The sequence below is a fragment of the Ambystoma mexicanum genome, chromosome 4p, assembly GCF_040938575.1.
Source record: "Ambystoma mexicanum isolate Mex_15411 chromosome 4p, UKY_AmexF1_1, whole genome shotgun sequence".
Lineage (NCBI taxonomy): Eukaryota > Metazoa > Chordata > Amphibia > Caudata > Ambystomatidae > Ambystoma > Ambystoma mexicanum.
This window is the reverse complement of record NC_090927.1, coordinates 1,074,666,875-1,074,688,138: the sequence shown is the minus strand read 5'-3', so window position 1 is coordinate 1,074,688,138 and position 21,264 is coordinate 1,074,666,875. Positions and strand designations below refer to the sequence as shown.

Here is a 21,264-nt window from a genome sequence, read left to right as displayed (position 1 = left end):
TCTTGGCCCATTCACAGATGCATAGGTAAATGTTCAGATGTGATGTGCCCGTCTGCCATCCTGCATGAAGCCTTTGCTCCGTACCACAGTTTACTGGGCAAATTCTTTACTTTTTGAACAGCTCTCTGTTTTTGCTCCCCCTTCCTCAGGAATGCAGGCATGTTTATCTTTCGTGTGCACCTGGCAGCGCCATTAGCACGCAGCTTATCTCTTTTGCCTATAACTCTTATACTGTGGCGGCTTCACTCGTTTTAGACAGTTCATCCAGATTACCTCTTTCTTGTACTGTTTCTGCTTTTGTTTGCCTTCACGCACCTCGCCCAAGACAGCTTCAAGGCACAAGCTCTGCACACACAGCAAGACTCTTGTTTTTCAAAAGCGGCACTTTTCTTGTCATTTTTCTACTCCATGTAATTTTGCAAAATGTCAAAGCGTCTTTTTTTTTCTTGTAATGTGCGATCTTTCAAGAGAACTCGCAACCCATTAAATCTTTGTGCTATCTTATCACACACAGATGTTTCATTCTGTTGTACCATTGCCAAACTATAACCACTCAGTTCAGTGCATTTAAAAAATAAAAATGCCAATGTTTAGTGCAGCTCCCTGCACGTTTTTTTTTCTGCAAGAACAACCCACACTCTATTGCTTGTGGGCTGTTTAATGTGTCAACAACATTTTTCCCCATGTATCACAGTCAACAGGTCACTATTTCCAAAGCATACATCACTTATAAGGCAACAGCACAAATCCATGGCATAGCATGGGGACAGTCAAAAATACTCCAGGGGCAATTTAGAAAAATATAAATTGTTTTTCCCCCCAACCATTGCAAACTGATTCTGCAATTTCAAATCAGTACACAAAAATCGAAAATCCAAATAACATTCACTCACTTTCCTTTTAAGTGAGTCTCTCACCCAATATAAGCATGGCACAGCCTAAAATGCAATATAACCATTTTAGTGTGTTTCCTTTAAACAGAATTTGCCACCATTAGCACATGGAATTTTACAGTTGCCAAAAGAAAGAAAAAAACTCTTTAGGCTCTCAGCACAGATGTTACTCATTCTCCTAAGCATGGCTCATTCCCCTTCCTCATTATTCAGGAATGCCAACCCTTCAAAAGCATATATCAAAAAAAACGAACCTTCGCCTCCGAACATTACAGCCCCCACTCGCTAGCACACTGGGGCTGAGTCAATGGTTAAATCACTATTCACAATTTGCATGTCAAATCCCTGCAATTATTTTTTTTTTTCCTGCCCTCATGACAGAATAGAGATGAGAACTCCGTCTCATTATGCATTCCAAATTACAACTTTAAACTTGGGAAACCACATGATAAAATTCTTTTTCTAATTGAGCATACATCTTTCTTAACCATTCATCGGAGTGCTTTAAACAAAGCCATTTCCCGCTCGTTTATTGCCTTGTACTCCCTGGCACCAATCCCATGCAATAAGTCAGTCACGACTGATTTACTGAAGGGAGTCTTAACCACACAAGCTGTCGGCCACGGCAAGCCGACACAACATTGCTGCCTTTTGAAGTCTCAGAGCTGCAGTGAGACCATCAAGGAAATGCGACAGCCTGCTCCCCACTCTACACTGTGTTCTCTCACACCATTTGTCATGTCAGCATGGCACTGCTCTTCACAAATCCCACAAAGCTGCCACCAAATGTCTTGATATTGGGCAAAATCTTCCTCGGGGCCAGCCCTTTGAGAGCAAAAATACCCAATTCAGCCCAAAATACAGGTTCTATTGTGCTGAGCAGTGATCTCATGCTAGTGACAAATGACACCCTCAAAGCTTTAGCATATTTATTCTAAGCAGTGAATTTCATATACATTTGGTATTCAAGTTAGAGAATATTACAAAGCATAAAACAAAGAGCAATGCAAAATATAGTGAAACATGGAACTTAGATAAACATAGAGAAACATAGAGAAATATAGAGAAACATAGAGAAACACAGTCTTACGTCCCTTTAATCAGCACTGGGGAGACCTTGGGCCCTCATAAGCTAGCTGTAAACAAGCCCCGCTCAGAGGACAATGCTGAAGGACACCGTATGAGCCAATGCCGGGCACCTGTTTCTGCACGAATCAAGTCCACAGGCGATCTCCCCCTGATCCATGTGTGCATGGATATTTTATAATCTCTTGCTGTCAGTCACCATGACGCACAGTTCCAGAACTTTCCCTGTGCAACTGGCTCATGGAAAAAACCCAGCTCTCTCTGAGATGCTCCCTGCTCGCTCCTACCCCCTCCCTTGTTCCCATCTGCGCTGGCTGAGGAATGTCTTATCAGTACCTTCCCAGAGAAAAGGAAGATTAGCTTGGAGCCAGGGCTAACGTTAGTGAGGCTGAATATTCTAAGGGAAGCAGGGATGTATTAACCCCATCTGCAAGCTCTAAAAGGCATGCACTCATAGCTTAGTGTTTATAGCGCTTAAGACTGGCTATCTAAGCGCTATATAGGTGCCATGATGTTCCAAACACTCCAAAAATACCTATTAGCTACATAGCTAGGGGCCCTCCCTGCCTGTCTATCAACAATGCTTAATTTGACCTATTTCATACTAGGCCTGCATATTCCTTGTAGCTCACTACTGCATAATGGAAGTGCTACAACAGACTACTGTCAGCATTTTTAGCACATACTTTGAATACACTATTGGCTTTCAGCGGCTAATGCTGTCATCTAAAGCCCTGATTGGCAAGGTTGCAATTTCGTGTATCACTACAATGGGTCTCTATTTAATTTGATAGTTTGTAGCAAAAAAATGGTTCGAAAATGAAATGGTTTCAGCTCTCCCTTTAAGCTCTGTATAAGAAGTTGCAAGTCTCTGTGTAAATCAACGGTTTCCAATTCTTCATGTGCAGGAGTGATTACCTTATTTCTTTTCCACCACCTTAGCCACTTTCTTCTTCTTGGCTTGAGCTCCTGTGCAACTTGCTTGAACTCACCAGGTTCCCTCCTCTTTATGGTTTCACAAACGTCCCTTTTTTCTCTAGGGCGCTCTAGGCCCCTCTGTTTTTCGGGTTGCTTTAACCGTTGTACTTTTTGCAGTGTTTCAAACCAATTTTTGATTCTTGGGTTTGTAAGGCTCCCGTAACTCTCTGTGTTAGATTATTTCTCTTTCTTAGAATCCGCTCACCTGCCTCTGCCCTGGGCAACTCCAGTACCTACTCTGCCTTCAGGTGTGGTCCAGCAGGTTTGTGCCACAGCAGGGATGGTGCCACTCACCCCTGTCTTCTGCGCTGTCCTTTTTGGATTCCGTTAGTCTCGAAAGGCTCTGCGATTCTCGCTTTGCAAGCAGAGGATTCTTTCCTAGGTTCTATCTTGGTCTCTGCGTAGGTTCGCAAGTACTGACCCACCACGGCTGCAGCGTGGTCATGCCATCAGATAAAATGGTCCTTCAGTGCCTGGCTCCTTCTTCTCGGCTGTATCGCCTTTCTCTGTGCCAGCCTTCCAGCGTCCCTGGTTTTTCGCTCCGTCTGCACGCTACATCTGGCTGTGTAGCGCAGCTTTGACCCTCTAGGACGTCTGCACAACATATGCTTGCCTCCAAGTATAATTCTCTCTCCTCCGCTCAAGGTTCCTTGTCTCTTTATTTTCACCAACGTCTTTCAAAGGGGCGTGTTGTTCCTCTTTGGTAGTTGATTTCAAGTAGAATACAGCATTATCTAAAGCCAAAGACATATAAACAATGCCACTATTTGTTGCATGTATTACAGAAGTAACATCAGTCTTTTCTAGTCCCAAATATACAGACAGTGTATTCTTCTTAGGGAGTTCCTTATGGGAATGGGAGTCCTTGACCTCGAAAGGGAAGTCACACTCCAAGTGAGATCCACCTTTCCCAGACCCTTAGGGAAGGTCTTGCTTAGCGGGCTCACCCCTGAGCCTCAAAGTGGGTGGTTCCCAGCTGGGAAGAAGGGACAAATTGTGCAGAGTCGTCACACTACCCATGCAGTGTCATGCCTGCGCCATGGGCGCATACATTGGCGATCATTATGAACTAATTGTTATTCATTTATCTACAGAAAACTCTTGGATCAACCCCTATTCATTTTTTGGACCTTATTTCCCATTTGCGAGACTTTGGTGCTTTTTTATTTTACTCAACAAACTACACTTACCATAATGCACTTGGCTATAACTATCTATTCCTGGCCATTCCTATTCGTCATCATCGGAACTACAATCCCCAGAAGCCCTAGGGAACAGCGCTGCTTTCACCAGCTCAGGAACAGAGAGGGAGGAGGCAAATTGTATTCAGGTGTGCTGATCCAGGTGCGGCCAATTAGCCTGCCTTTGTGCTGGGCAGGGCGGTATAAAAGCTGCTGCCTGCAGGGGCTCAGTCTCTTGCATTAAGAGTCCTTCCAGCACCTTTTTGCTTCGAATCTTTGTATGCTGTTCCTCCTTACTCCTGCTTTTGATTCCAGTGCCCTGCCGGGCTCTCTGCATTGCAGCCGATCATGCTCCGCTGCCTTCTACCTCCAGCCTTCGTCCGCTGGGCTTCCAGCCTTGCAGCCTACTTCAGTCCTCTGCAGCCTTCTACAGTCATCGGCCCTGCTCCTCTGGGCTCACTCCTTGCTGCCCGGCCCTTCTGGCTCCTTGCCGCGCAGCCTGTCAACAGCCCTTGTCCTCGGGGCTTCCTGCCTTGCAGCCGATCACGCTCCGCTGCTTTCTACCTACAGCCTGTGTCCGTGGGGCTTCCAGCCTAGCAGCCCTCTACAGTCCTCTGCAGCCTTCTACAGTCAGCGGCCCTGCTCCTCTGGGCTCTCTCCTTGCTGCCCGGCCCTTCTGGCTCCTTGCTGCCCGGCCTTTCTGGCTCCTTGCCGTGCAGCCTGCTTCACTCCGCTGCCCTAAACCCTTTCCCATTACCATTGCTCCTTTATTCCCTATTGTTTGACCGTGCACTGGACATATTCAGGACGCTCTGCTGCTGCCCTCAAGTGTGCACCAACCCAACACTGGAGCGTCCCTCGTGCCGTCCGGGTCCTAGTCCCTCATTAACCTTCCTTTCTCGTGTCCTTCCTGCTCCTCGCTAATACCTTCTGGACAAGTGTCTGGACTTCCAACCTATTCGTATGGCAAGAGAATCTATCAGTCAAGGCAAATACACCAAGCCCAGCGGAAAAGGGGAGGGGGAGAGCAGGGGTGGAACCCCTCTTTTCTAATACTTGCCTTACCTTCCTAGGGAGATTCAAGAAGGAGGTCCACTAACCACTTTAGAAGATACAGATACATCTACACCCAGGTTAGTGAAGCATCACTATGGGTCCATCTATCCTATCCATTAAGACCATTACTGATCTGTGCCTCTCTATTCCAACCTGGTGTTTTCCTGTGGTATTGGATTCCTCGTCCTTTCAAATGATTTACTCCTCTAGCTTTTCATACTGTTAGCAGCTAGTGAGGTGCATCATTGGGAAGGTCTTCCTCTGATAAAGGAGACCTGGACTGTTCCGGAGTCCAGGTCATTCTTCACAACTAGAGCAAGTGAGGTACCCCACATACGCCATCCAGAGGTATCGTATATCATCCCTGGCGAGTACCTCATATATTCCCATTGCTTTGAGTTTGACCTGCTTCATGTGGAGCTGATTGCTAGAGATGCATCATTCCCCTATAGAAAGTCACAAATTATTCTGAAATGATTGGGTCCTGCAAACCTTTCCACACCACTCTCGACCCCCTCTGTGACATCACAGTCCAACCCACAATTCCCATATCATAGTGCCAAAATATTGAGACATTTGAGATGACCAACATATCTTTATTCATCTACTGCCGGTCATCTGCATCCGTTTTCCATGATAATACAACCGATCATGACACTGCAAGAGCCTTGAACCATTGACAAGTTACCTTTTTAATGTTGCATTTTAGGAATTATTCGAACCTCTTCCCAGGCTAAGATGTGCAAAGGGGCAATTTGAAACCGCCATGGGGCCTTTTGAAACTGTCAGTAGACCAGTTTCATTGGACTAACATGCCGAGTTATAAAATGTTTGTGCATTCACTGCCTTTCCCCGGCACCCATGAGCTTCGCTTCCTGACCTCGAATGTATCAAAGACTGTTCCTTTTCTTACTGTATGATCCTGGGAACTTGTAGTTTGTAATGTGTTGAAAGCCTCTGCGGCTACTAAGCAAGCTAATAAAATGCAAATTAGTTTCTAGTGAAAAGCATGCGCCGAGGAGTGCTTACAATGCCTAATGTTGAAGCCTGTATACTTACCTGTAAATCAACCTTATTGTCTATGGCCCTCATTACAAGTCAGGCGTTAAGGGTTTAACGGCGCCGTCGGCGCCGTTAACCCTTAAAGCCTGATTCACACTTTAACGCCTGCTTTTTGCAGGCGTTAAATTCCAAGGCGCTAAGCGGCCTTGGTGCTAATTACAGCACCGTAATTTATGGTGCCGTAATTAGCGCCTTCCCCATCCCCATTATGCCCTATGGGGCAAAAATGGGAATGGGGCGGTAATTCCGCCATCCACCATGGCGGAATCCGGCATGGACCATGGTGCTAATAGCACCATGGTCCAGTGCCTGACTTGTAATGAGGGCCTATGTGTTATTTGCTTGGAACACAATTATTTGGGGCATTCTCAAGCCTAGTGCCTAGAACAGTGTGGTTATCAACAAAGCAACCTCCTCTTTCAGTGGGCTAATCCTGCAGCTGATAGGTTTGCGCTTTTTCACTGTGCTGAACTTTTTATTTTTACCACAACTGCAGACACTATAATATATACTGCACAAATACTCTAGTTTGGAAAATATTCACTATTATACATAATAATTGTACAGTTCTCCATGTACGGTAGAAGGGATTGAAGTTTGCTAGCGCAATTCATGTACTACAGCTTCTACTGAAGTTCAGCTGTGAATACTGTAGAACATTGTAATATATACCATACATTTGTACAAATATTGCAACAATGAAACCATTAAGTACAGTATTCATCACCAACTGTACAATTCTGTAATATTACGGAGTATGATACATACAATATACTGCAGAATATATTGTTGTATAAAACAGACACAATTCAAGTACTACCGTTTCTACTAGAAATTACTAACGTATAGCTGTGAATACTAAGTACATTGCGAAATTTTGAATGCTGGGACTTACAGGCAAAGTCACTAGAGACATTGTGAAATGAAGTGTACAGAGAAACACTAGATTCTGGGACTTGAAGGCATAGACACATTTAGATAGTAAGTGGACCGAGAAAAACAGCATCATGGGACTTAATGTCAAAGTTACTAGAGAAATAACGAGAGGCAGTGCAACTTGGAACTTGAGGTTTGGGTCCCTAGAGACAGGAGTATACAAATAAACACTGTATATGCTTGGACGTAAGGGCAAAAGTCCCTACAGATATTTAGTAGCTCAGTGTGAAGAGAAACTACATATTGGGACTTGAAGGCAAAGTCGCTAAACACATTAAGATCCTGATAACCAAGAGAAAGATTGTATGCTGGAAACAAACTCCCAAAAACATTGAGATGGTTAAACAATGTGGCAGCACAGGAGAACAGTAGTAGAGTTCCAGACCACCTAACGACACCATTTAAATAAAACGATACTTTAAACCAAAGCTTACAATACAAGGACATTTTCCCATTAGTTAAACTATGTTCCTGTGCAAGTTCTGACTAGAAATGCAATTACAATCTGCACTGCATAAAATATCAATAAAATTTGAACCTATGATTTAGTAACTTACCCTGAGAGGGTCCCATCGACCAAAAATGCTGGGATGCTTATAGGAGAGGCGTAACATCTTGTCTGCAAGTTGTACACTTATTGGGTAACACTTCTCAAAAATACTTTCTCGGTTCTCCACAAGGTGCTTCAATTTCTCATATAGGAGGTAACGAACAATGTGAGCTTTCCTTGCCCCATTGATGGTAATAAAGGGTATCTTTAGCCGCTGAAGTTCTTCCTAATAAATAAATGCATTCTATGTTACAAAAAAATGTAGACAAGTATGGCAGTTGTGAGGCATTTAATACAGAAGGACTCACAAGAAAAGGCGGTCCACCGCATAAATTCCATCTTCCAAGCCACTCACCAAAAGAGGTTAGGACACCTTCCATTGTAATCCGAGAGAAGGGATCACGGCTCACTATTATATTATGCCTTAAAAGATATTGTATTTAAATGCATCCTTGTGAACACGCTTGATGCCTTTATGACCCTTAAAGTTGAATGAATCACTGCCGCTTTGTATTGTAAAGAAATGTGTATGAAATTGGAGGAGTTTCCACCACTTTGTAAACAAGGTCTATAGGGCCCCAGATCCAATCCTGCTGTGAGCTTTCACCTCAGAGAAGCCATTTGATGAGATGGAATGGGCTTTCCTTGAAAACGTCTTGGGTACATTTAATTGTGTTATCTGGTCAATCCATCGAACACCAAAGCATCTAATACCAAACCATCAAATTATATGCAACGAAATTCCATTCCATGGAATAGCCATTTTGTTGTATATAATTCGATGGATCCATCGAAATTAGTGGGGTGAGGGGTTAGGGTTGGGTTAGGATTGGGGCTAGGTTCGGTTTAGACTAAGGGTTACATTAGGGTTAGGGGTTAGGGTTGGGGCTAGGGTTAGATTAAGGGTTACATTACGGTAAGGATTGGGGGTTAGGGTTGGGTCTAGGGTTAGATTAAGGGTTACATTAGGGTTGGGGCTAGTGTTAGTTTAAGGGTTACATTAGGGTTAGGACTAGGGTTAGATTAAGGGTTGGGTTAGGGTAGGGGCTAGGGTTAGATTAAGGGTTACATTAGGGTTAGGGTTGGGGCTAGGGTTAGATTAAGGGTTACATTAGGTTTAGTGTTGGGGCTAGGGATAGGGTTGTGCTAGAGTTAGATTAAGGGTTAAGTTAGGGTTGGGGGTAGGGGGAAACCCCCCCCAATATACAAAAAAAATTAAAACATTACAAGGAGCTGGCCAGTGCCGAAATGTCAGCACTGGATAGCTCCATGTAACGTTTTAAAGTTACAAAAAAAAAGCATTGAAATGGAATGGCACTTTTACATGTAATAGATAGTCTGTCAATGCTTTTTATTAGATGTGTCGTTGCTTTTTCTTCGATGGAATCACTATAAACCTTAATTGTACCCCCCTAGAGGACTTTAGTCAACCCAGCTAATTATATGAAAGCCTCACAATCAAAACTGGGTTGAATACTGGTTGAATACACTGACAACATCCCCCTCAATATATGGATGTGTCCAAGATGCCTCTTGTTGCTTCTTATACTCTCATGATAGAACTCTTTCTTTAAAAAGAATCACATTAATGAGGAAGTAAAGCAGCTAGCCGTTGGCACAACAACGTATAAAGGTGTCCCTGTTAGCGGATGATGTGGTGATGGTGCAAACAGATACCACATTATCTCTGAAAGCAATACAGTCTAAAAGTGAGTAGTCTACAAAGGTCTGGGAATGCCAACGATATGGACATTCTCAACGTAACAGCCCAATAAGGAAGATGGAGCAGCTACACAAACTCTTGTTTGAGTAGGCCCATAAATATATTAAATATATGAGCCCTAAGTCAATTTAATTGTACAGCACCAACTACCTCTGGCTGTTTCACTCAAGTTACTCAGACTTGGGTAAGTGGAAAAAGCTGATTCTGTTGTGGTTGGGGAGGGTTTCTTTGGTTAAAATAAACATAATTCTGAAGATTTTGCATTTGTTACAGCTACTCACAATCACCAGTCCAGTCCACTCTCAGAGAAAACAGTGGTCATATGTGATGAGATACATCTAGGGCAGGTAAAAGACCCAGTATCAGGAGAAACAACTAGTTACATACCTTACAGGTAACTTTGGTTCTGATGAATGTGATGTGTGCTCCAGAGAGAAAGTCTTAAATCGCACTCACCCAGTGACATCCATGCCCGCCAGCAGTGCGACAGCATGCCTTGTGGTCTCTGCCAGGAGTGACCTTGCCCAGAGTATTTAGGCACCACTTGCCCCAATCCCAACAGTATTCCAGATACTTCCCAACACAGGTGGACTGGAAACATTCGGAGGCGACTGAGGGAAGCAGTATAGGTGGATAAGTTATCTGTAGGGGAGTCACATATCCATCAGAACTAACATCACCCATGAACTATATTAAGATGAATTTTCAGAATCAACCATGGGGGTGGATTCTGAGAGGCAAATCTATCAGGGTGAACAGGAAATCCACTTTAGTCAAACCCAGTCAATGTAGTGTAGCAGAGCAGTAAGGCTTAGAGTAGGGAGGGGTATGAGAGTGCATAGGGGTATGAGATACAAACGGAGCACTCCAATGATTCCAGTTGGACAGAGAAGTACACAAACATACAATTATTTATAAGACCTTCAAAATACACTCTCTAAGTAATTAAAAACTATAGGTAAGTAGTGCTGGACAACTACTATAAAAAATGCATATATACTTTCACCTTTGGGGGTTCTACTAACAGAACACCAACACTTTACTTTTAGAAACAGTATGCAATTGTAGCAGATGCAACACCCTATATCTGTGAGTAGTAAAGTAAGTGGGAATTAGAAAAACAGTCAATTTCAGTACCAGTAAACACAGAGAAGTACTTTAGGTAGAACACTTACAAATGGACAGAAGACAAGGTCGCTAGCACTTAGTGAGTCCAGTCCTGGTAGAGAATAGGGACTAGTGCTCAAAGGACACTAGTTCAATAAAACACACTATTTAGGTGGGTTTACTATTGGATTGAATCAATGGCTACCCCTAAGAGCACAGGCTGCAGGTAAGTTCCAAAGTTCAGAAAAGTTCAGAAAGGTTTCTCTCCTAGTCCCACCACTCAAAGAAAAGGTGCAAGAGAGATCCTTGACTAGACCACCACCATTCTTACTCAGTCCAGGGAGGGATAGGGGGGAGTACTTTACGCCCAGGTAACCCTCTGGGCAGCCGTGTGGGCAGGGGTGTGATAGTCAGAATAGGCATACCCGTTTTACTACAGTTGTTCCAGGTACCACTTCAGGGATTCATAGATCTACTGGGACCTCTTCTGCAATGTGTCCTGTTGACGGAGGTGCAGGGGCCCAGGTGCAAAGGTCACTTTTGGCAGTGGAATTGGGTCTAGTTAGTACACAGTTCTGAAGACTGGACAGCTGGACACCTTTGGCATGCAGAGATGCAGACCTCCATGGTACAGGCAACCTAAGGAGACCACCAGGACACAAGGAAGACAGGTTTAGATGAGTCACTACGATCAGGCAGGTACATGCGATCTTCGTAGGACGAACAAAGGAGCCGGTCCTGTACACTTTCTCTTTGGTGTAGGGTGCTGAAACTACAGGAGACGTATTGTGTACAAGTTGAAGATCCTACCTGTTCAAAGGCTGCAGCGCGGAAGCCCAGAGAGAGCTGGTCAGTCCACCGGGTGCTCTATGGGCACTTCTAAAGGCTCAGAAGGCATATATCTTCGAACAGGGTTTGGGGCAGGTTGTTCCCACCAGTCCAGGAGTTGAAACCCTGACAAGGGTCTTCTTGAGATCAGGACAGAGGAGTAGGGCTTCACTGGGGCTTGGCTAGAGGCAATGCTAGTCAGCTTTAACGGTTGTCCTCAGGTCTTCAGAAGGCCACCCTTCTTCATAGGGGCCTTGGCTCCAACAATGATCTGTTGAATGGCTACAGGAGTCCTCCTTTGTCCAGGATTTGGAGTCGCTGCTAGGTCTAGCAATGGTAAGGATATGCACCATTCAAACAGACTGCTACTGGCCAAACATTCTCAGTCCCAGCCCCCACATCTGGCCACGCACACAGACCACCACTTTGCATGGAAAACCAGAGGCTTTGCTTGAGAGGGTAGGAAGATGCCCAAAGTACAACATGGCGAAACGATAGGCAAAAGTCTTGTGGCACCGACATTTTAGAGCGAAACTCTTTATGGCAATATGCTGTAAAATGTAAAAGTTCACTTGAAAAAAGTCAAAAACACAGTCGAAAGATATCCACTGGAACCAGTCCATCCTGGGTAAATTGCAATTGTAAGCAGAAAGTTACAAAAGGAAATGTTAAGGATACAAAGTATCCTAGCCACACTTCACATTAAGGTGATGTGTGCAACTTTAAAAATACAAGAAATCCACCAAAGGAGACCTAATGGGCCTCATTACGAGTTCAGTGGTGCAGTAAAATAGTGTTTATGATTCTGTTAGTGACACTTTTCTTGGCTGTAATGTAATTACAGCCATGTTTAAAGCACCACCGAATTCAGAGTTTGGAGGAAAAGTGAAAGATTTACCTCCAGCTTGCTGGAGGTAAATCCATCCCTGTTCCCCAAAGAATCTGCGGAATTACTGCGGCAGAATGTACTACTCGCAGTAATTCCACCAAAATCTGATTGGAGCCCTATGGACTAAAAAAATGCGGATTTACAACAAACTACCACCACTTGTAATCATGAGATAAATCTGCAGGACCAAGGGGTAGTAACAGTAATTGAGTTTGGTAGATTTACTGCCAAATACCACCAAACACGTAATGCGGCCCCTAGTCTCCCAGCAGTAATACTCTTAAGGACTTATCAGTTTTCCCATAAGAATGAGCAAAATGGCCACGGAAGTAAAGCTAAAAGCTTTACTTACCTCCAAAAAGTCAGGTCAGCAGCCAACAATAGCAAAAAGAAAGGGTGTCCCATAGAAGTCTACAGGCAAGAAAACAGCAAAAAGAAAATCTTTCCTAACAAGGTGTGTAACCTGTTCCAAAAATTGCTGTTTCCTTATCTTTGAAAGATTCCCCCCTAGCAATGCCTAACAATTAAGGAAGGCAGGGAAAGAATAAGTTACTCACTGTAGTAACTTGTGTACTCTTCGTCCATAGTCCCCTTTCCTCCATACTTATGGGTCCAACCGGTTGGGGACGGGACTGGAACACTTTTGCACTGCACAACAGTACATTTCCCTTTAAGAAATGTAGGTTGGATGGTAGGCTTTACAGTGTGGGTGTGGCTAGCCCGGCTGACTCAGCCTGCCAGCAACACCCATCAATCCTTGCATCCGCCCAAAGGGACACCTGGCTAACAGCAGAATTCATGGGGGATGGCAGGCGGCACGTATGGAAGAAAGTGGACTATAGACTAATGTTTAGGTTTATTTATTTATATAGCACTGTAGCGGCCTGTGGCCAATAAACACTTACAGCAATACAAACAATAATTCAGAACCAGCATAACAATGACAAAAAAGACATACAACAGATAAAGTACAAAAGCCATTCACTAACTATCAATGTCTACCAAAAACCAGATAAAAATGCAACCGTCCATAAGCAACATAGTGCAAACGGGAAACAGGACCATAAGCAACATAGTGTAAATGGGAAACAGGACAAGTGGAAGTAAGAAGACTACTCTCTATAGTTTAGAACTTATTAATATGAGACATCATAAAATGGCATTTACACATTAATGAAGTTATTACAATCAGCTAAGAACAGTTGAAGGTTGCTACGACCACAGCCAACCAATATGCAGTGCCTATTCGCATGGGAGCACCAGTGATCGATCTTAGTTCTCTGCAGGACCTTGACATTCAAAGTTCTAATAATTCCAGGACCAGTCCTTTGTCTAATTCATGCCATAACCTTGTTCCTGAGGGCTTCCTTGGGTTCAAACCCTACTGGTGTCGTAACATTAGAAATAATAATTTCTTTGATCAAAAACAGCTTCTCTCAGAGACTTATCGGATATGGGGGGGCAGCTGCATTTCATCAATTGGTAGACTTGTAAGGGTCCTAGGTTTAGTTTTACTGTCATCACATTGGACACCCAGTGACAGTATCAGTCTTGGGATCTCAGCTATATTGGGAGGTCCAGCTGTAAGTGATTTAGCTTGCTCTTCAGCAACAGCAATCATGGCTGGAGCCATAGAGAGGCGGTGCTTCTGCTTAGCATTAGGAACTTTGAGAGGTTTAACCATATTCATTGCATTAAGCTAAGTCTGACGTGCTGTCCTCTGCGCCTGTACCATGCTTAACTGGGTCCACTGTCTGAAACTGAATATTTAGTATGCATGCCAGATCACCACACACCAGCTGCTAAGTTTGGCAACTCTTATTATCCATGTCCTCATTCAGATACAGGTTAGATTTGACATTAACTATCTGTTTTGACAGATAGTACACATTGTGCAGATTTATCTAAAAAATCAAGCCATATGCCGAAGTCATGAACATTTCTGCATTTGTGAAAATCTGCAATTATTCTGTCTTTAACCGCATACCATATGGGTTCGATATTATCCAATTGCTCATTATTTATACCCGCTGGTTTGATGGATAACTGTGAAGGGGGCTTCATAAGTGTATCTTCTTTTTCCCCACTGTACTGAAAGTGCATGGGCGACGATGGGACCATATGATCCAAGCTGCCAATCTGCATCTCCGCACCCCCATCCAGTCTGTGGTTATGATCTCCTAGTTCAGCTTGCCCCTCTATCATTATTGCCTCATTGAAGGAGTATTTTCTTTTTCTCCTGGAGTCGCCTACTTCTATGGGCACTAATGGTTAAAACAGTAGCCGATTCCGGTTGGGTGTAGACATTTCCACTATGTTACACCTCTTGGTGCTGGACATTTCCTGTAATACATGCCCCGACTGTATTAGCAACCAGAAGCCAAAATGTTAAACCAGCCTGTAAGCACTTTTGAGTATCAACCACAACAGTGTTGTGTGAAGGCATCATGAAGCAAGACACAATCAACAGACTTAAAGTTCAAAATAAAATAGTAAATCAAATGTCAGGATGTTAGAAGGCCTAACTTGCCCTATGCTAAGCTGGGATTCCCCTACCTGAATGAAACTAAGGAAAGTCTGAGTCAAAGAGTTCAACTTAAAAGTCTGTGTCCAAAACCTATACTTGCCCTCACAACTAAAGCTAAAGAATGTGTAGGGATGTCAATAATAAAAGAAATAGTGTTAAACTCAAAGTTCTGAGCTTCTTCCAGCTGGCAGCTCCCTTTCAACTCAAAAGACTCAAGATTACCTTTCTCAAGTTCAAGGTGATGCAGTTCCAAACAATTCTTGAGGTTCCCATCCCCAAGATCCAGGCAACATAGTTCAAACACAAAAAGGTCTTGAGGCTCCGTTCTCAAGAAAAGTGTACTTCCTCAAGTCTCTGGGTTCCCTTCCCCAAGACTTTAACTTCACTACCACAATGTCCTTGGTTTTCAGCATTCAGGGCTCACTGGCTTAGGCACAGTTGTCAGACCGAACGGTCCACCCATTGCAGGTCGCGCAGCCAGGATTCCTGGGCTCTTTAGTCCACACAGGTTCTTTGGTACTGGCCCCTGTGCACCAAGTCACCTTCACTCAGTTTGTCTTTATCGGCCTCTTGGCTTTTATGTGTAGATTTACACTCATCTGGCTTTTCCTTGTCAGCCTTGTGGCTCTACCATCATGTGCCACACACCTCCTGCCAGTCTTTGGCCTTGCCGCACTGCATTCACTCATAGAAATTCACTTTGATGGTATTTTGTTTGCACCTCACCTTCTTATGACTCTCGGTCACACTTGCGACCTTTTCTAGAATTTATTTTCACATGGGCACATTGGCTGTTCTCTTTATTTGCTTGCCTCAAAGTTGTATTCCATTCTGCGTTAATATGCTTAACTTCAGGGTTTCGTTTAATTCAGCGTTCAATATGCATTCATGCCGTTTAATTTTTAAGTTTCCATTTAGTTCGGTATTCAATATGCATTTGTTTTGCTTCATTTTAAGGTTCTATTCAGTTTGGTATTCAATAAGAAATCTTTTTTGCTTAAGTTTACGTTTCGAACAACCAGAGACTTTGGGAAATGTTCTCTCTGAGACACGCAACCACTCCGATACAAAGTATTCCTTCTCAAACTTCAACAATGGAAATGTTCCTGCTAATGCACTCACGTACCAAGTAATACTGGGTTTCTCATCTCTCAGAAACTCACCAGTCCCATCGATAACTTTCACAGCAACACGGAGCAAACAAACCTCTGATACTGATGTTAGGGGTCCAACTTCTGTCCCTCAGACACACCTGTGTCTGCTCACCAACACAGGCAAACAAGCACTTTTGTTTAAATGGATAGGGTAAGCCTCTCCACATGGCTCCCTTCTATGCCTTCAGTCTGTCCCAAGGAGCCCACGCTCCCACGTCACGCTTCCTGAGACCACCTCTTTCGGCAGTGCCCAGCATCTCAGCCTTTTGCAAATGGCACACCGACTCACAGCAGTTCCCCCTAATGGCTTGCCTCCTCTCACACAAGGTCCCCTGCTGGTCTCCCCCCACAAAGGCCTCTCTGTTGCTCTTTGTGGTGTTCTCTGCCTCTCACTTTACACATCTGCAACTCTTTAACAGGTTACAGGTGTGCTTTCTCAATTGAGCTTGCCCAACTATGATTAAGAGGACATGCCTGACCTTCACAACACTTTACAGGCATCTTCCTCATGCCAGTACTAAAATGGTGAAATTGCATAATGTTCAGAACTCTTAGTTGCCTCTTCCTCGTCTGAGTACTGTCAAGTGTCACATGAGGGGAAATGAGGGGAGCTGGCTTACAATAGCCCATAAAGGTCAGGGGAAGGTTTGGTTGGTTGTCACCCCACTGCCCACTACCATTCCCCAAGGACCCTCCACCCAGAAGATCCTCCCTCACTTCTCCACCCCCAGGGTCGGGATCCAAGAGCGGTGGCCTTACCCTGGCCACCTGTCACAGTGAGCAGACCAGATCGCCCCAGCCCAGCAGAACATTGGGGCGCATTAAGGGCCCTGACTGGATCAAGCCTCAAAGGAGGGCCACCTGGACCCAGACCTGGCGCACCTAGCACCAGGCTCATGGAGCTAACCTCAAGGAAAACACAGGTATAAGTCGGTCTGCCACTGAATGATTGATTTCTGTGCTAATTGCAGTTAAGGGCATGGCTCTGAGCCATTAGCTTGTGCATTAGTCTGCAATCATGGGTGTGGCAGAGAGCTTCTGGAATTAATTGCACAATGGGAGTGGCAGGGCGTGGTTGGCTATATAAGCCCCACCCAAGCTCTAAGGCATGCTTTGCGTTATTCAGCAAAGAAAAGCCGGAAACCATCGGGCCTCGCATACGCACCTGCTCTGACTTACCTGTGCCTCCAGCAACGACCCGGTTGTTCGTCGAGGACTCCAGCTTTCATCGGTCATTGGCACCTGCAGAAGCAAGAGAAGGAAAACAAGGTTAACTGCTGAGCTCATTCATCGCGCCCTGTCACCACCGCGCATTACTCACTGCTTCCATCGCCATCAACCGGATTCATTCATCACGCCGGCTCACAGGTACCTAGAAAATAGAAAGAAAGAACAGGTTAGATAACGCAAACCGCACCTGAGCTCGCTCTGCCCCCCTAGACACAAGGCAGGCCACCCTGACCCCACTGGCTCAGCCGCTCACATGCGTTGCACCAAACCAATGCACACCGAGGAGGGCTTAGTGCCACAAAAGCGACACAAGTCCCAACAGTGAAACGAGCACGGACTGCGGCATGCAGCAAAGGACAACACAGATAACTGGACACGGACAACATACAATACAACGGATTACACAGACAATAACAAGCAGAGCAACACAAGCAACACGAATTGTGACCACAACAGTACCAGGTTGCCACTTGACTTCAAGGGTCAGTGAAGTAACTGGATCCTACAGGACATTGCGCTCCTGCTGAGACTAAGCAGGAAGGAGAGCCCACCAACCAAATACACAAGAGAGCTGACCCAATGCCAGTCCAGGGAACAAAAGACGGACAGCGCCTCTAACCAGGGAAGCAGACACTCCACGCATCAGCGCCTGACGTCCCCGCAGAGACAAGGTGAGCGTAACAGAACGCGAAGCCTCTCCCAAACCTCTGCCTGGGCGTCATGGAAGCTTCAGACTCCACCGACCAATTAGCCCAGTTACTGGGGAAGTTGCATGCCGAGGTGCACGCCGCTCGACAGGAAGCCAATGCCCTGAGAAGAGAACTCATTGTAAACCGCGATCGCACGGAAGAACTAGCCCGGCAGTTACTACAAACGCAGGCAGGACAAGCCCCGCTGCCTGGATCCGCTCTGTCTACTGCACCTCCGCAGTCCACGCCTGTGCAGTTTGTCCTCCCTGGAGCTGTATACCTAGCCCCACCTGAACGCTTTACAGGTGATACCAACAAATATGCAATATTCATGAATGAGTGCTGTTTGCACTTCTTGTGCAGACCAGGGGCCTTCCGAAACGACCAGTCAAGTGTTGCGTTTGTGCTCTCTTATCTGGGAGGCAGTGTTGCAGATTGGTCGATTCCCTTGGTCAACCGTGATGATCCATTGCTTCATGATTTCAGGGGTTTCCAACATGAGCTTGAGAAGCTAATCGCCTGGCACACCAGAGGTCAAGCCTTGGATAACGAGCTGCTGTCCCTCCGACAAGGTAAACAGGATCTATTAACGTACATCGCCACCTTTAACAGGCTAGTGGCTGAAACTAATTGGCCAGAAGAAAAAAGAACCACGCTCTTCTACCGGGGCTTGTGAGGAGAGTTGAAGGACGTGTTGGCTCAGGTAGTGAACACCCCCGAAGGGTGTGCGGAATACATTGACTTGGCAGTGCAACTAGACCGCAAGCTACAGGACCGGAAGAACGATCGAGCCCGGTCAGAAGGACGAACAGTGTATGTGCGACCCAAAGAAGTTCAACCTCGGCAACCCGAGACCCATCCTGAACCAATGCCAATTGAAGGCTTGCAGAGCCCTCTTACCAAAGTTGAACGAGAAAAGAGAAGGCAACAGCAGCTATGCCTATACTCCGGCAAGCCAGGCCCTTTTCTCCGTGAGTGCCCCGTGAAACCACCCAGAAAGACAGTGAGGGCCACAGACAAAGATATAGAACCCAATTCGGGAAACTCCAATGCCCAGCAAGCGTAGGGGTCCGCTTGTCGAGCAAGGAGAAGGAATTACCTCAGACCTCGCACCTAGTCGTACCAGTCATCCTGATAAGTCATGACCAGCTGTCCAAAATGCACACTTTGGAAGCGTACATGGACAGGGGCGCAATTGGCAATTACCTGGATCAAGACTTGGCAGAAAGGATGGGTCTAGCCCTCGGGAAGAAATTAGCAAAAGAAAATGTCACAGCAGTCGACGTCACCCAATTATCCTCGGGTCCTGTAACAAGCTGCATGGAAGAAGTGACCCTTCTTTGCCAGGATGGTCACCGGGAGAACATAATTTTTGATCTATTGATATGATAGGGCCACTGCCACCAGAATATCTAGACTATCAAGATGTCTTCCAGAAGGAACAAGCAAACACGCTTCCTCCACACCGGCACTACGTCTGCCAAATCGACCTTATACCTGGGGCCCGGATTCCTCGCAGCCACCTCGCAGCCATCCGTTATGCACTAACGGAACAAGAAAACAACCACCTAAAGACCTACCTGGACGAGTATCTGGCAAATGGCTTCATCCGCCCGTCCAAGTTGCCCACAGCCTCGCCCCTTTTTTTGATCCCCAAAAAGGACGGAAACCTGAGGACCTGCATAGATTACAGGTCCCTAAACCAGATCACGATAAAGAACCGATACCCCTTGCCACTCATCCCAGAACTCTTAGACCAAGTCAAGGATGCCAGATCTACACCAAACTAGACCTTAGAGGGGCCTGTCACCTGGTAAGGGTTAAAGAGGAAGATGAATGGAAGACTGCCTTCCGTACAAAGTATGGTCTGTATGAGTGGCAGGTCATGCCGTTTGGGCTATGCAAAGCCCCGGCAGTGTTTCAGTTCTTTATGAACGATGTGCTCCGGGAGTTGCTCAATGTCTACGCTTTAGTATACATCGACAATAACCTGATCTACTCAACTTCAAGGTAGGATCATGTCGCCCACGTCCGAGCAGTCCTCCAAAAACTCTGGCAGCACCATCTGTACGCCAAGCTAAAAAAATGCTCCTTCCACGTTACCGAAGTCGAGTTTTTGGGTTTCATCCTCACCCCGCGTGGCATTCAAATGGACACCCGCAAAGTGGACGCCATTCTAAACTTGCCGTCACCAACATCTGTGAAAGGTGTTCAGAGCGTCCTCGGTTTCACGAACTTATACCGCCGGTTTATTCCAGGATTCTCCCAGATAGTCCATCCAATGACTTTGCTCCTTTGGAAGAACAAACGCTTTAGTTGGTCCACATAAGCAGAAGAGGCTTTCCAGGAGCTGAAGCGGAAGTTTACCACAGCCCCGGTCCTGCAACATCCTCGGCCTGATCTCCCTTATGTGGTAGAAACTGACGCCTCCAGCGTCGCCATGGGAGCAATCCTCTCCCAGAGAAACCCAGATAAGGCCAGTTAAACCCGCTAGCATTCTGGTCACGCAAGTTCTCAGCACCAGAACTAAACTATGCAATCACTGACAAGGAACTCCTGGCCATCAAAGCGGCGTTCAAGTCATGGAGACACCATCTCCTAGGGGCCAAGGACACGTCATGGTGATTACAGACCATCGCAATCTGCAATACTTGAAATCAGCCAAAGCACAATCTTCTCGTCAGCTATGCTGGGCCCTCTTTTTAGTGGAATACGACTATGTGATCACGTACCGGCCAGGAGTGCGCAATGGAAAAGCAGACGCGCTGTCCCGCATGGGTGAGGGTGAAGATGCATATGCAATACTAGCCCCAGTAGCTATCATCCCGGAAGAAAGGATTCTGGGTGCGCTTGTCACTGCTTCAACTCTGGATGACCTGCAAGCCGAAGTTCAACGTCTTATGAACCAGGAAGCCCAATAAGCCCAACAAGCCTGGGTGACGAAAGGACAAAATAATACGATCACGGAAGGGCTACCTTATTACCAGGGACGTCTCTACATCCCAAGCAAAAGGCTGCAACATCAAGTCATCGGCAACTACCATGACTCACTAATAGAGGGACATCCGGGAATCGCCAAGATGATGGACAAAATCAAGAGGAACTACTGGTGGCCAACCTGGCGGAGTGATGTGACCCAATATGTGTTAACTTGCAGGATCTGTGCACAGAACAAATCCCAAAAACAAAGACCTGGGGGTCTACTTCGTCCCCTGGCTATACCTCATACACCCTGGCACAAGCTGTCGCTCGACTTTATCACGGACCTGCCTCCCCACAAGGGCTACAACAGCATTCTAGTAGTGGTAGACCTGTTCTCAAAGATGGCCCACTTCATCCCACTGAAAGGCCTGCCGACTGTGTCCACCATGGCAA

The 21,264-nt window shown here is 45.6% G+C and overlaps 1 protein-coding gene across 3 annotated transcripts in view; it reads right to left on the bottom strand.

Moving 5' to 3' along the window:
- Positions 1-21,264, bottom strand: part of AK9 (adenylate kinase 9) — a 1,784,103-nt gene that overhangs the window by 387,023 nt on the left and 1,375,816 nt on the right. For all 3 annotated transcript variants that reach the window (XM_069606660.1, XM_069606662.1, XM_069606661.1), the window contains one exon: positions 7,750-7,968. In XM_069606660.1, coding sequence (XP_069462761.1) covers positions 7,750-7,968 — 219 coding nt within the window. The remainder of the gene's footprint in view (positions 1-7,749; positions 7,969-21,264) is intronic.